A 13,811-nucleotide genomic window follows, 5' to 3' on the forward strand; every position below is an offset into this window, starting at 1 on the left:
CACTCTGCTCTCTGACTTGTCTACAAAACTTACATACAGTGTAATGAAAAAATCCCATTTCTGTCATTTTGACTTGCAAGACTTTATTATGGTAAAATATATAAACATCTAAACTGGGTTCCTTGAGATAGTTTTTGAAACAGAATGGATGGATACTACGGTTCTTGTTTATACATGTTTTACAGTGGTTTGATTTCTAGTTTTATATTAATGCATTAGACTATGTAAAAATGATTAAACACTTCAAATAGTTCTGTAGTTCATGATGCACATTGTAATTAATTTGAAAAATCTTTAAATAAAAACTCATATCAGTTTGTGATCCTTTATAAATTAGGCAATCTTGGTATTTTTTGTTAAATATTTTCTTGAAGAATTAAGCTGGTACATTCAACAGAACATCCTAACAAAACCAAAACCCTCACTAACAGCATGAACTAATTATGCTAATAGATAGTTACAGCCTATTTCAATTTCCGTTAATAGCGGAACACTAAAAACTTAGTTTTGGTATTCACCTTGAACAGTTTGCTAATAGACTTTTATGGAAAGATAATATAGTGCACCATAAAGCTGTATTTCTCATTAAAAGACTAGTTTTCTAACTCCTAACTTCTGCAAAAAAAAAAACTAATCCAGTGACATTTTCAGATGCTGTACTTCGTCTCAGGTTAAGATTTTTTTGAGAGTTTGGGATATTTGGATATAAATGCTACATTTCTCTTACAATAAAGGACCTGTTATGATCTGCAGCTTTCTCTCACTGACAGAAAAATAGTCCTCTGTTAATAATGTGCAGTAATAAATACCTATTATATTCAACATTTAGAAAACCATCACTATTTAAATTGCTGCTCCATGCACAAACTAGATTCAGTGATCTGCAAGTATGCAGAAATCGGGAGACATTTCAGTCAATGCGACGAACTATAGTGTGGCTTCTGACATCCCAACATTCCAAGGTGTTCATCATACCATGTTTTCACAAATCCCCAGTAAATCACAATGCAAACATGTCACAACAATTCTGATGTTGTGACATTTTGCAACTGTTTGATCTCTTGTGCGGCTTCTGGGACAAAACATAGGGTGATTCTTCTCTCTCATACCCTTCTTGGCTATTTGGAGCAGGAAATCTGGCAACTCTGGATTAGTTCACGCTCCATTCACTAGCCTTGTGTGCAAGGAAGCATGGGAAATGAATGGTCATCAATCCACTTACTTGGTCTGAAATGTCAGTTCCATGCAACACCCTGAAAAGCCACCTGATGATTGCTAGCATAGTGATCAGTTCTGGGATACAGCAGCTGGATTACACCATGGTACAGCATGAACCTTCCGTCCCACCCCCACTGCAGCAGGCATTGAAGCAGGAAACGAAAAACCTTATAATTAATTGAATGAAATTGTAAGCACTAAAAGACAGACAAATTTTGTTTAATGGTGATTCCCATCTAAGATAAAGGAAAACAGTTTTAACAGAGACAAAAATCAGGCATTATCAGAAACAATCTCCACAATGCAGTAGATAATCTCTATGTATTTTCCCAATCTATTAAAATATAGCTTAGATTCTTCATTAAAATGCTTAGTACTGAAAGTCCTAATTTTAACTCAAGTTTTATTGAAATTGAACTTATGATGTTCTCAAATTAACCAATTTGCAATACATTATATAGACTTTAATATACATACTTCGTGTTTCCATTAGCAAACAGATTTTTTTTTTTTTTAAACATCTGGCAGAGTGACACAGGAAAGAAGCCGAATAGATCTCCTCAGATCTTCTAAATTTAAAATAAACGGGTCACTAAAATAAATACTGTTCAGTCTATCATCCCATAACGCATTCAAAGTCTTTTCAGTATGAAAATTTAAACAAAGTCTATTTGGTTTTTTTAATTTGCTATAAGATTCCTTTACTCTGTGCATTTGCCAGGGAAAAAACGTTGGCAGTAAAAATACAGTTAAGTTTTACAACACTGATATCTCATCAGCCGAGCAGGCAGTGTATGTGACCTAAGGATGCCAAAAACATCTCTTTTCTCATCCCACTAAGGAGTAAGATGTTTTTACACTGCCCTGAGACCTAAAAAACTTCCATTTTCACTATGGATGCAGCTCCAAGTTGGTCTGAAAGCTCCTATCACAAATGTGACTATGAACATATTGAACCCCAGATAAATAACGCATTGTATGCTCCCACTCAGTTGTGTTTAATTGCAAAATAGCCCCAACAAATTGGAAGTACTCCACAGCAGCAAGAGAAATATTTTGCCAAGTGTGAAAGTGACATTACTAACTTTACAAATACATACTCAGGCTCTCAATAAGGTGCAGAAAGTAGGATAAATAAAAAGAACAAGAAGCCATTTGGAATTAATGAACATTTTGTATAGTGGCTTTGTTTTAGAACAAAGGATACACAAATTAAAAGCAGACTGACCAATTGTTTTAAAAAACGACGTTTGGTAAGAAAACCAAGACCAAACTAGTGTTAAGGGTAGTTTACAAATGTGCAAAACCATGGACAAAGTTCCATTTTCTCAATACTATAAGCTAAATCCAGACACAGTCAGATGCTGAGCATTATTTCTAGCTTCAAAGTAGGAGGTATCTGTTTCATCAACCGGCTGAGGTACGAAAGGCATAGTTTGATTCTGAAGATTATCCCAGTCTACACCATGAAAGAGGGGATGATGTTTCAGCTCTAAAACAAAAGTTTACATAAAATATTAAGAATGTTCTCCTCTGAACAACCAGTTTAGCCACCTCATTGACATGATGCCAGTTAGCTGTTTGGGTGTGTTTTACCTTTCTGGACATTCAAAAACCTACATTACAAACAGTCCGTGACAGAACAAACGGCGTTTAGTTAAGGAGACGTATTTGCACACAGATTAGCACGACTGACAAAGATGATGGTGAAACACAGTCACTTCACTTTTAAGACTGACTGAAAGAGTGGTGGTTTATCGGATACTACTGTGTGGGAAAGTCAGCCAACAACTCCCAGTGGGATCAGATTACTCCCATGCAAGCTAACCTTTTCCTCAGTTATAGAGAGAGCAATTTTACATTTGGCACAGATGCTGGATCAAAGGAGGTTGTAAGAAATGTGATAGAATGGCCATCATACAAGAAATGGAAAAAATCTCTTTCCAAGATAGGGCATCTGCAGAGACAAATTTTAATTCCACTTATTTGAAAACCTACTCTAGTTTGATCAAGAGACCACAGACAATGGAGTTCTTCCTCCCCAGCTGCTGGAGGCAGGATAACCAGAAAATTCTGTAATCTGATTGGTGATTCACTAGCAGGGCTCCCTCCTCCAATCTGATTCCTCTGATTTGAAAGAACATCTGTTAGCCTACTCTACCTTCATCATGTGAGATGTCTTGAGTCACCCTAGAAGAAACTTTCGAACTCTTCCTCTACACACATATTGTCAAGTACTAGCCAGGTTACCAAATGTATAACAAAATACAATGTGTGAAATGTGGGCAAGTTGATGTCAGAGAAATAGAACTTTTATATGTCAAAAATTTGAGGACTCTGCTTTAAAGCTAAAAGGCTGGGAGAATGCCTGGACCCTTTATTAGAGGATTGTTAATGTCTCCCTTAAAAGGGAGAGATACTGGCAATAAGCTGCAGTCCAACCCTTTATCAAGGAACAAAAACTTTGGACACTAGTGTTCTTGAAACTAAAGCCTTTACTTTAACTTCTCATCTGAAAATATCACTGAAGTGATTGTGGCAGGCCAGCAGCACCACATGAGGCAGTCAAGTTCCTTGGATTCCTCAACCAGTCAGGCTTCTGACTATGTTATGACAGGGAATGTATTATTAATTGCAATGGCAGCTGATCTCAGGAAAATGACATAACAGTAGACATCTTGGCCTATCTTTGAATGGCGTTCAATGCAGCTAAAGAGGTACAACTGCAAGTCTCAATAGAGTTTAAGGCCAGAAGGAACCATTAGATCTTTTAGTCTACCTTCCTGTAGATCAAAGGCCATTATATTTCATCCAGCTATCCCTGTAATTAATCCAATAATTTGTGTTTGGCTAAAGCTTATTTTCCAGAAAGCATCCAGTCTTGATTTAAAGACATCAAGAGATGGAGAATCCACCACTTTCTTCGGTAATTTGTTCTAATGTTAAATCACCATCATTGTGTAAAAACTTATTTCTAGTTTGAATTTGTCTGCCATCAGCTTCCAGCCATTGGTTCTTGTTAGGGATCATCACTTTAATTTGACTCTACTTAATCCTTCCAGAGGTCTCAAAGGCAATTGCTCCTCTCCAAGGATTTCTCCCCCTTTTTCTAAGATCGATGTAAAGCATAATATACTTTATACTTTGGGTTATAATGCCAGGCAATACACTAACAAGAGCTCAACAATCTTTTGTTGGGAGGACAGACAAATTGGACACTAAATATCTGTTTTCAGTAAGAGTTGGATAGATTGCACTTTGGAAAGTTACACATGAATGACGTTAAACATTAATTACAAGTAGCGTGAATATATAACAAAGTAAAAAATCATTATTTGCTTTCCTTATTCAACAGCATAAAACCTTTTATTAGCACAAAGTCTACACCAGTAGCATAGTGGATACCATAATTTGCAACATATTCTAGCACTCAAGCCCAGTGCCAAAGCAGGGACCGTGACATTTTGAAATATGCAATTTATCACAAAAGTAAAACGAAAAAAGTTTAATAAATACTGACCCTTCAGTCCAGCTCGCTTTGTAGTGTCAATGGTTAAAAGAATATCTATTGCATTTTGGGCATTACTGGACAACTTTTCTTCACCCTCAGGCCAAGGAATATCTACAAACAGAAAGACACAGATTTGTCAGCAGTTCAAATAGCACAGCCAACTTTCAATTCATCAGTTTTGATGAGAAAATCAATTACCTCTTTTCAAAATGTTCTGGAAGACTTGTTGTGGTGTTTCATCATTAAAGGGTGGAATTCCAGTTAAAAACTCAAACAAACTAACTCCGAGAGCCCACCAATCTACTGCAGGACCTGAATAAGTGAGAAAGCCAGGCAGTTAGCATAAGGAGGAAGTTGCTGAATAAGCTGTACTATAACTTATGCATGAAGGATCAACAACACTTGCAAATAAAATCATTTAAAGCCTAAAAGTGGCAGAATTTTGAAAAAATTATAAATCCTGAAAAGCTTTTTGGAAAGGAAGTTTATTATGAAATACTGAGAAACAGACAAAACACAAGTTGTACTCTGATAATTGTGGCAGGAGATTTAAAATGGTTTACTATAGGAGGATTTTTATTTTAAAAAGTCACTATGTTCGTAGCTTCATGTTAATATTCAGAGTAACATTTATTGTGGGCAAAAGAGTGTAAGAATAGCAGAATTGCAAACTCCTGTACAAGTTAGTCTGAGAGTGTCTATAGCCTCTCTCATATAAAGTGTTTTCTTGTGGTAGGAGACAGTCACTGGTAATTTCTCAGCTCCTCTGGAATGCAAGACTGAGTGAACCTTGTAATTCCACATATTACGTTATCACTTCAGTTGCTTGATGCGACTCCACAGGCGCAAAATATTGACATTTTATTTTCAATAACCTAAACCCGTTTCTGCCAATATTGAGCACAGCCTGCAGAGATGAGCCAGCATGCAAGAAAATGGATTAATGTTCTACTGTGCTAAAGTTCATTACAGCAATGCAAAGTTACTTATCTGCTCTCATGTGTTTCTAAACAGTTTTTTCTGGGACGCGTACAGCCTTTGCCGAACATATGCAGTCAACTCACTTAAACAAGCAGGCAAAGCAGTTCAGACACCACTAGTCAAAGAGCTACATGCATTCTGTTTTCTGCATCTTTAAGCCATGCCCAATCCACCTTATAAAGAATACAGGATTCACTTGGTGCAAAGACTGGTTTACACAGAAATCCAGGCTTGTAAAAAAAAGTTTTTTCAAAAGATCACCTCCATGGTAGAAAGGAAATGCTTTTGATAATTTTAACTTTCCTATGTTTCTAACCTATTGTAGTCTTACTAAACCAGATAGGTCAGTTATAAAGTTTCCCTGCTGGACACAGCAATCCGAGCACCTCTCCCAGCTCAGCACACTAAAGCAATGAGATCCCATCTACTACATCCAGTATACCTGGATGTTTGGGAAAAATTACAAACAAGTCAAAGTCTAATAAGATCACAACTCTGGACAAAATACTAAGGAAAATGTTTCATGGTCTAGAGACATTTTAATAGTCTTATCATAACCCTTTAAGTAGAAATTAATTCCTATCATCTATTTTTGTGGCAAGAAAGCCAAATGCAGTTCTTTGGCGTCTCTACCTTTTTAACCACATAAATGAACAGACACTATGAGCTGTCCCAGAAAGGCTGAGAATTTTAACCCAACCAATCATCCTGAATGATCATTTTTCACCATCATCTCTTCCAATTTTATTTAACTTTTGTGGCTTACTTCCAGATAGCGAGAAGGTGTTTAGAAGTGGTGTGCAGTGACTTTCATCTGAAGGGTGTAAGCATAGCCTCCAATGGCCTGTAACAGGGAGACTAAAGTTTCTCTATAACTTGAGTCTCTTGTAGCATCATGCATTATTATGTGGTTCTCTTATTGCTATATAGAGTTTCAGGTGCAATTTATTTAGCCACATAACTTTCACTCAAAAAATGTGATCTAGTTATACTTTGACTGTTCATAGTTTAGTTGAACACTCCTTTATAGTCAAACTCACCAGACATCAGAATCCCTGCATGTAAAAAAACAATTAGTTAACCATAGTAAGATTATTGCACACATTCATTTAAATATTATCAATTATGTTTGACACTGGAGAAGTATTTTAATTCTTGCTCATTGCTTTAATATACGGTGGAACTTTAAGTCACTAACTACAAACACTGTTTTTTAAAAAAGGGGTTAACCTAAATATGCTTTAGGAAATTTGGAGAGGAGCAAAAAAATAAAAATAAAAATAAAAAAAACGGTTACCTACCTCCTCCTAACTGTTGCTCTTTGAGATGTGTTGCTCAGGTCCATGCCAAGTAGGCGTGTGTGCACCGCATGCACAGGCATTGGAAGGTTTTTCCCCTAGAGCAGGGGTCTCAAACACGTGGCCCGCGGGGTTATTTTCTGCGGCCTGCCAGCTTCCCGCGGCACCCCCGCCCTCCCCCAGCATTTACCAAGAGCGGCTCCGGACCGGAGCTTGGGAGCTTCTGGGGAGGTACCTGGAGGAGTGGCCAGGGCAACACACAAACCCCTGTGCCCCCCAACCCAGGTCTCAGCTGCTTCCCGAAGCGGCGTTGGGGGGGCGGGCAGGCAAGGAACCTGCTCTGCCCCTGGTGCGCGCTGAGCAGGGCGGGCAGGCGGCCGGGCAGGCGGCCGGGCAGGCGGCCGGGCAGGCGGCCGGGCAGGAAGCCTGCCCTTCCCCCAGTGTGTGCAGGGCTGGACCCACCCCCCGAACCCTCCTGCAGCCGACCCCCCTGCCCTGAGCCCCCTGCTGCACCCCACATCCCTCCTGCAGCCGACCCCCCTGCCGCACTCCACACCCCTCCTGCACCCCAACACCCTGCCCTGAGCCCCCTGCCACACTCCACACCCCTCCTGCACCCCAACACCCTGCCCTTAGCCCCCTGCCACACCCCACACCCCTCCTGCACCCCAACACCCTGCCCTTAGCCCCCTGCCACACCCCGCACCCCAAACTCCTACCCTGAGCCGCCTGCTGCACCCTAACCCCCTGCCCTGAGCTGCCTGCCACACCCCTCCTGCACCGCGATCCCCTGCCCTGAGCCGCCTGCCGCACCCCATCTGTACCCCGATCCCCTGCCCTGAGCCGCCTGCTGCACCCCATCTGTACCCCGATCCCCTGAGCGCCCTGCCGCACCCCTCCCGGGGGCAGAGTTGGGGTGGGAATTTCAGGGAAGGGGTTGGAATGGGGATTTCAGGGAAGGGGTGGAGTGGGGATGGGGCCAGGAAACCGGTTGGGGGGTGGTCAGTGGTGCGGCCATCGGGCCAATGTACTCGTCCTCATGTGGCCCTCGTGGTCATTTGCGTTTGAGACCCCCCTACCCTAGAGGTACCTGTTGGGTCGGCTGTGGAGCCCCCTGGAATCGTGCCTTCATAGCAGTGTATATAGGTCCCTGCCAACCCACCACCTCTTCAGTTCCTTCTTGCCAGTCTGTTCCGACAGAGAGGTAGGCAGGTGGGTCTTGGAATGGACATGAGCAACACATTTCGAAGAACAACAGTAAGAAGAAGGTAGGTACCCATTTTTCTTTGAGTGCTTGCTCATGTCAATTTCAAGTAGGTGACTCCCAAGCATCTCCTAGGAGGAGGGGGTCAGAGTTCAGCGAGTCGCAGACTGCAGCACCGTTCTGCCAAATGCAGCATCGTCTCTAGCCCGCTGTGTAATGGAGTAATGCGACGTAAAGGTGTGGAATGATGACCACGTTGCTGCCCTGCAGATGTCTTTAATGAGAACCTGCGCTAGGAACGCTGCCAAGGATGCTTGTGCCCTTGTGGAGTATGCTGTCAGTGAAGGGACAGGTATCTTTGCTGGGTCGTAGCATGCCCTGATACAAGCCGTGATCTATGTAGAAATTCTTTGGGATGACACTGGAAGTCGCTTAATCCACTCCACAATTGTAACAAAGAGTTGTGTTGATTTTCAAAATGTCTTCAGTCTTTCAATGTAAAAGGCTAGCACTCACCTGACATCCAGGGCGTGAAGCATTCGCTCCCGGTTGCTGGCGTGAGGTTTAGGAAAGAAAACTGGGAAAAATATGTCCTGGTTTGCATGGAATTGGGAAACCACCTTTGAGAGAAAGGTCAGGTGGAGTTGCAACTGCGCCATGTCCTTATAGAAGACAGTATATGGAGGCTCAGAAGTCAGGGTCTTAAGCTCAGACCCTCTCCTGGCTGAAGTGATAGCCACCAGGAACGCTATTTTCCAGGAAAGGTAAAGGAGTGAGCATGTTGCTAGGGACTCAAAGGGAGGCCCCATCAGTTTTAATAGCACTAGGTTGAGATCCCACATGGGCATCGGTTGCCTTACTTGAGGGTACAGTCTATCCAGTCCTTTGAGGAAGCGGCCGACCATGGGGTTAGCAAAAACTGATCAGCCAGCTGAACCTGGATGGAAAGCCAAGATGGTGGCCAGGTGCATAGAGGAAAGGAGTGAGCACCCTGTCTGTTTATATAGAACATCATTGTTGTATTGTTGGTCAATACTGACACACATCTGCCCTCCAGATGGGTCTAGAGCATCTGGCAAGCAAGGCGAACTGCTCTTAGCTCTCTGATGTTGATGTGCAGCTAAACTTCTGTTTGGGATCAGAGGCCTTGAGTCCTAAGTGTGCCCCCCCCCCCCCATCCCATCGCTGACTCATCTGTAACTAGACACGGCGAGAGTTAGGGCCTGGAAAAGGGTACTCCTATGCACACTACTTGTGAGTTGAGCCACCATAGGAGGGACTCGATAACTAATGGAGGAAGTGTGATTATCTTTTCTAGGTGGCCTCTGTTTGGTCTGTACACTGAAGCAAGCCAGGCCTGAAGAGGCCAGAGCTGTAGTCTCGCATGCTGTATTACATGCATACAAGCGGCCATATGACCGAGCAGCTTCAGGCAATTTCGCACCAGGGCAGTGGGGTATCATCTTAAGTCCTTTATGATGGCGCCCAGTGCCAGAAAATGCGATTCCAGGAGGAATGCATTGGCTTTACCGGAGTCTAGAAGAGCCAAGGGGGTTAGAGTTGACTTTGTCACATTCAGTATTAGGCCGAGCCTGTCAAAAGTCAACTTTATCAGGCTCATGTGCTCCTCCACCTGACCTCTGGTATGGCCCTTGATTAGCAAGTCATCTAGGTATGGGAATACTTGTACTGTCACCTCCTCAGGAAGGCAGCTACGACCGACATGCACTTGGTGAACATGCAAGGGGCCACTGATAGGCCAAAGGGGAGAACCGTAAACTGATGAGTGTTGTTGACCACGAACTGGAGGAACTGCCTGTGGAACGGGACTATGGACACGTGAAAGTACGCATCCTTCAAATTGAGGGTGGTGTCCTAATCCGCCGGATGAAGGGAAGGGATAATGGAAGTCAGGGAGACCATGCAGAACTTCAACTTCTTCATGAATCTATTGAGGTTTTGCAGGTCTAAAATAGGCTGGAGCCCACCCTTGGCTTTTGGGATTAGGAAATACCGTGAATAAAACCCCTTAACCACGAACTCCTGAGGAACCTCCTTTACCACTCCGACTTCTAGGAGCATTTGTGCCTCCCATATAAGAAGATACTAGTGAGAAGGCTCGCTGAAGAGTGATGGAGAAGGGGGGTTGGGAGGGAGGAAGGAATCAGAATTGAAGAGATTATCCAATTCTACCATGCGCAAGACCCATTGCTCTGAGGTGATGCAGGCCCAGGCCTGGTAGAAATGGGACAGATGGTTCACAAAACAGGGGGAAGGATCCAGGATCTGGTCTGGTGCACCTTCAAAAGTTTTGCTTGGGGGCCAAAAACTGCATCACCAAGCCCTGGTCTTGGTTAGAAAAGGGCTGAGGTGGCCTTTGCCTATTATTCCTGCCACACTTCCTGCTGTAATCCTGCCTACGATGAGCAAGATAGAAGTGTGGGGGAGGTTGCAGTCTGAAACATTTCCTTTGTGGATGTATGAAGCCACAAAGATTTTAGCGTTGCTCACAAGTCTTTAAGACTCTGGAGCTTGGAGTCCGTTTGCTCCGAGAACAACCCTGATCCTTTGAAGGGCAAGTCCTGAATTGTTTTCTGGACCTTGTGCAGGAGGCCCAAAGCCTGCAATTAACATAGTACAAGTTGCCGAGTTCACTGAGTCTAGAGAGGCTTGCAAAGAGGTTCTTGCTAGGACCTTGCCCTCGTCGAGGATGCCCCTGAACTCTGACCTTGAATCAGTTGGAAGCAACTCTTTAAACTTGGTCAGAATGTTTCAAGAATTAAAATGGTAGTGGATGAGGACCGCTTGCTGATTCGCAATGCGAAGTTGGAGCCCTCAGTAGAATAGACTTTATGGCTGAAGATATCCAGCTTCTTTGCATCTTTACATTTGGGCATTGGTCCCTACTGCCCTGACCTCTTTCTTTTATTTGCGGCCGCCACAACTAATGTGCCCGGCTGAGGGGGAGTAAATAGGTATTCGTACCCCTCAGATACAAAGTACTCTCAACCCCTTTGGCTGGGATGGGGAGAGACGGAGAGGTGGGTGTCTGCCATAGAGTATTGGTGGTGTTTTGGATAGTCTTAATCAGGGGTAAGGCCATCACTGAAGGACCTTCAGGGGTCAGGATATCCACCATAGGGTCCATCTCCTTCGACACCACCTCTGCCTGGAGGCCCAAGTTCTGAGCCACTCTCCTGAGTAGTTCCTGGTGGGCTCTGTTGTCCATAGATGGCAATGTGGCAGATGAGCCCACCACTGCCTTGTCAAGGGAAGATGCTCGTAGCGGAATCGGGTCCTCTTGTCCCTGCAGTTCGTGGAAATCATCTTACGCTGATGCCTCTTGCATGGTGCCAACGATGGCACCAGCCTCAGTGCTGCCTTCTCAGCCCTGTGGTGGTTCTTGAACTATCGACAGGGTGGATAAAAAAAATCAATGATTTTTTTTTTTTTAAAGATTTTTTTAATTTAAAATCATATTTTTTTGATGAAAGCTTTTTGAAAAAACCTATCTAAAGATAGTTTTAATTAAGATACATTATAGCTCAAAGATCTCAGCATGGAATAGGGATTATAAATTCTAATTCTATAGTATGAGACAATATATACATGTAACGTTTAAGAAAAGTTTTGTAAATGAGTTCCAATAGTCCATGGATTAAGGACCCAATCTTATGGGGTTCCAAAGGCTTCTGTATAGATTATTTAGGTTAATTTTTCTATCTACCCAATGGGACTCAGTGCTCAGTCTAGAATAGTGGTTCTCAAAGCCGGTCCGCCGCTTGTTCAGGGAAAGGCCCTGGCGGGCCAGACCGGTTTGTTTACCTGCCACGTCCACAGGTTCAGCCGATCGCGGCTCCCACTGGCCGCGGTTCTCTGCTCCAGGCCAATGGGGGCTGCGGGAAGTGGCGCGGGCCAAGGGATGTGCTGGCTGCCCTTCCCTCAGCCCCCATTGGCCTGGAGCAGCGAACCGTGGCCAGTGGGAGCCACGATCGGCCGAACCTGCGGACGCAGCAGGTAAACAAACCGGTCCGGCCCGCCAGGACCTTTCCCTGAACAAGCTGCGGACTGGCTTTGAGAACCACTGGTCTAGAAGATACCATCGCAGATGCTTAGTTTTGCAGTTCTCAAACTGTAGATTTGTGTCTCCAGAGATAACATGCTTGTTAACAGCAAAAATATTTTAAAATAAATAATATGTAGAGGTGAGAAATAACAGACCTGAACCCTATTGTCCCTCTGCAAATTTGTATACACAGAGTCAACCCCTTACCTCTCTCTAAAAGTGCAAAGTTTCAAAAAGTTCAATGAATAGAAGATTGTTGGGGGTGGAATAGATCCGGACAAGGAGAAGTCATCTGGAGATAAGTGTGAGAAGCGAGGGACAGGCAGTAGAAACAAAAGTGAAACTGTTTGAGCAGCATATTCCAGAAGTCTAGAGGTCTTTGAGTGTAGCCTTGATTGATTTGAGATCTACCATACTATTCTCTCACTAGAAGGGAAAACCTATAATGGCAGCAGACTGTAAAAGAGACCCAGCTTGAGAATATTTTAATGAAGTTCCTCTACCTGAGGGTAAGAAAGGCATGCGTGCAAAATGCAAACCATGCAAGAAAGAAATGCAAGAGCTGCTTGCCTGAATGAAACATCATAAGAAGTGTTCCTTCTCAGGAGGGAGCTGCATTGAAGATGATGAAAGGAACATGTCTGAACATGCAGGATCTTCAGATTGGTAAACTTTTTTATTTCATACTTCTTTCTTAAGGACTGCCTGTCTTCCTTCTGGACTATTCTTGAATTCTCATGTACTATAATTTTAGATGCAGTTGTGATAAAAAATAAATAGCTGAAATAGGTAGATCTTCCTTTTACAATTTCACCTTTAAAGTAGTACTGAGTGTCAGTGAATGCAATGAGTAATACTAAATGAGCAATATGGTAATAATAAACAAAATAAGTCAATGCAGTTATTTAATTAGGAGAATCGATCCTCAACATACAGGATTCTGAAGACTATCCACCTTCAAGATCACCATCATTTTCTATAGTTTCAGAGTTATCTCCAATGATAGTGTTTCAGTCACATCATGTATGTCACATAGCCACAGTATATCACCTGTAGCAGAAAGAAAAAAAATCTCCATCATCCAGAAACAACCATAGATAAATTTGTGATAAGAACCAGCAGATTACAAAGATAATTGATGAAAAAATTGCCCGGTTTGTTTATGCAACAAACTCTCCTTTCCATTTGATTGAAAACCCACACTTCATTAACATGGTTTAGTCAGTAAGACCAGGATACAGTCCACCCAACAGAGCACATGTTACAGGCAAATTGCTGGATAAAGTGTATGAAAGAGAAATTGAGCAGTGTGCTAAAGGTCTAGAGGGTGCAATTGTTAACCTGAGTCTTGATGGGTGGAGCAATGTCCACAATGACCCTGTTGTATGTGTTTGTGTGACAACAGAAGAAAGGAATGTCTTCCTTGCAGAAACAATTGATACATCAGGAAATGCACACACAGCAGAATACTTACAAGTAGCAGCAGTAAAAGCTATAACAAACTTTGGGGGGAAAAAAATGCAAATGTCCAGT

At 42.8% G+C, this 13,811-nt stretch overlaps 1 protein-coding gene across 7 annotated transcripts in view; it reads right to left on the reverse strand.

Annotated features, from left to right (window-relative positions):
- Nucleotides 1-1,421: 1,421 nt before the first annotated feature.
- Nucleotides 1,422-13,811, reverse strand: part of MASTL (microtubule associated serine/threonine kinase like) — a 42,377-nt gene continuing 29,987 nt past the window's right edge. For 2 of the 7 annotated variants that reach the window (XM_073334313.1, XM_073334318.1), the window contains 3 exons: nt 6,751-6,765; nt 4,928-5,041; nt 4,376-4,840 (listed from right to left, as the gene is read on the reverse strand). In XM_073334313.1, coding sequence (XP_073190414.1) covers nt 4,563-4,840; nt 4,928-5,041; nt 6,751-6,765 — 407 coding nt within the window. In that variant the 3' untranslated portion in view covers nt 4,376-4,562. Of the gene's footprint in view, nt 2,711-4,375; nt 4,841-4,927; nt 5,042-6,750; nt 6,766-12,297; nt 13,329-13,811 lie in introns of those variants that run through there. The other 5 variants (XM_073334315.2, XM_073334317.2, XM_073334314.1 and 2 more) reach the window with 5 other exon arrangements.

This window comes from Lepidochelys kempii, chromosome 2, assembly GCF_965140285.1.
Source record: "Lepidochelys kempii isolate rLepKem1 chromosome 2, rLepKem1.hap1, whole genome shotgun sequence".
NCBI classification, from domain to species: domain Eukaryota; kingdom Metazoa; phylum Chordata; order Testudines; family Cheloniidae; genus Lepidochelys; species Lepidochelys kempii.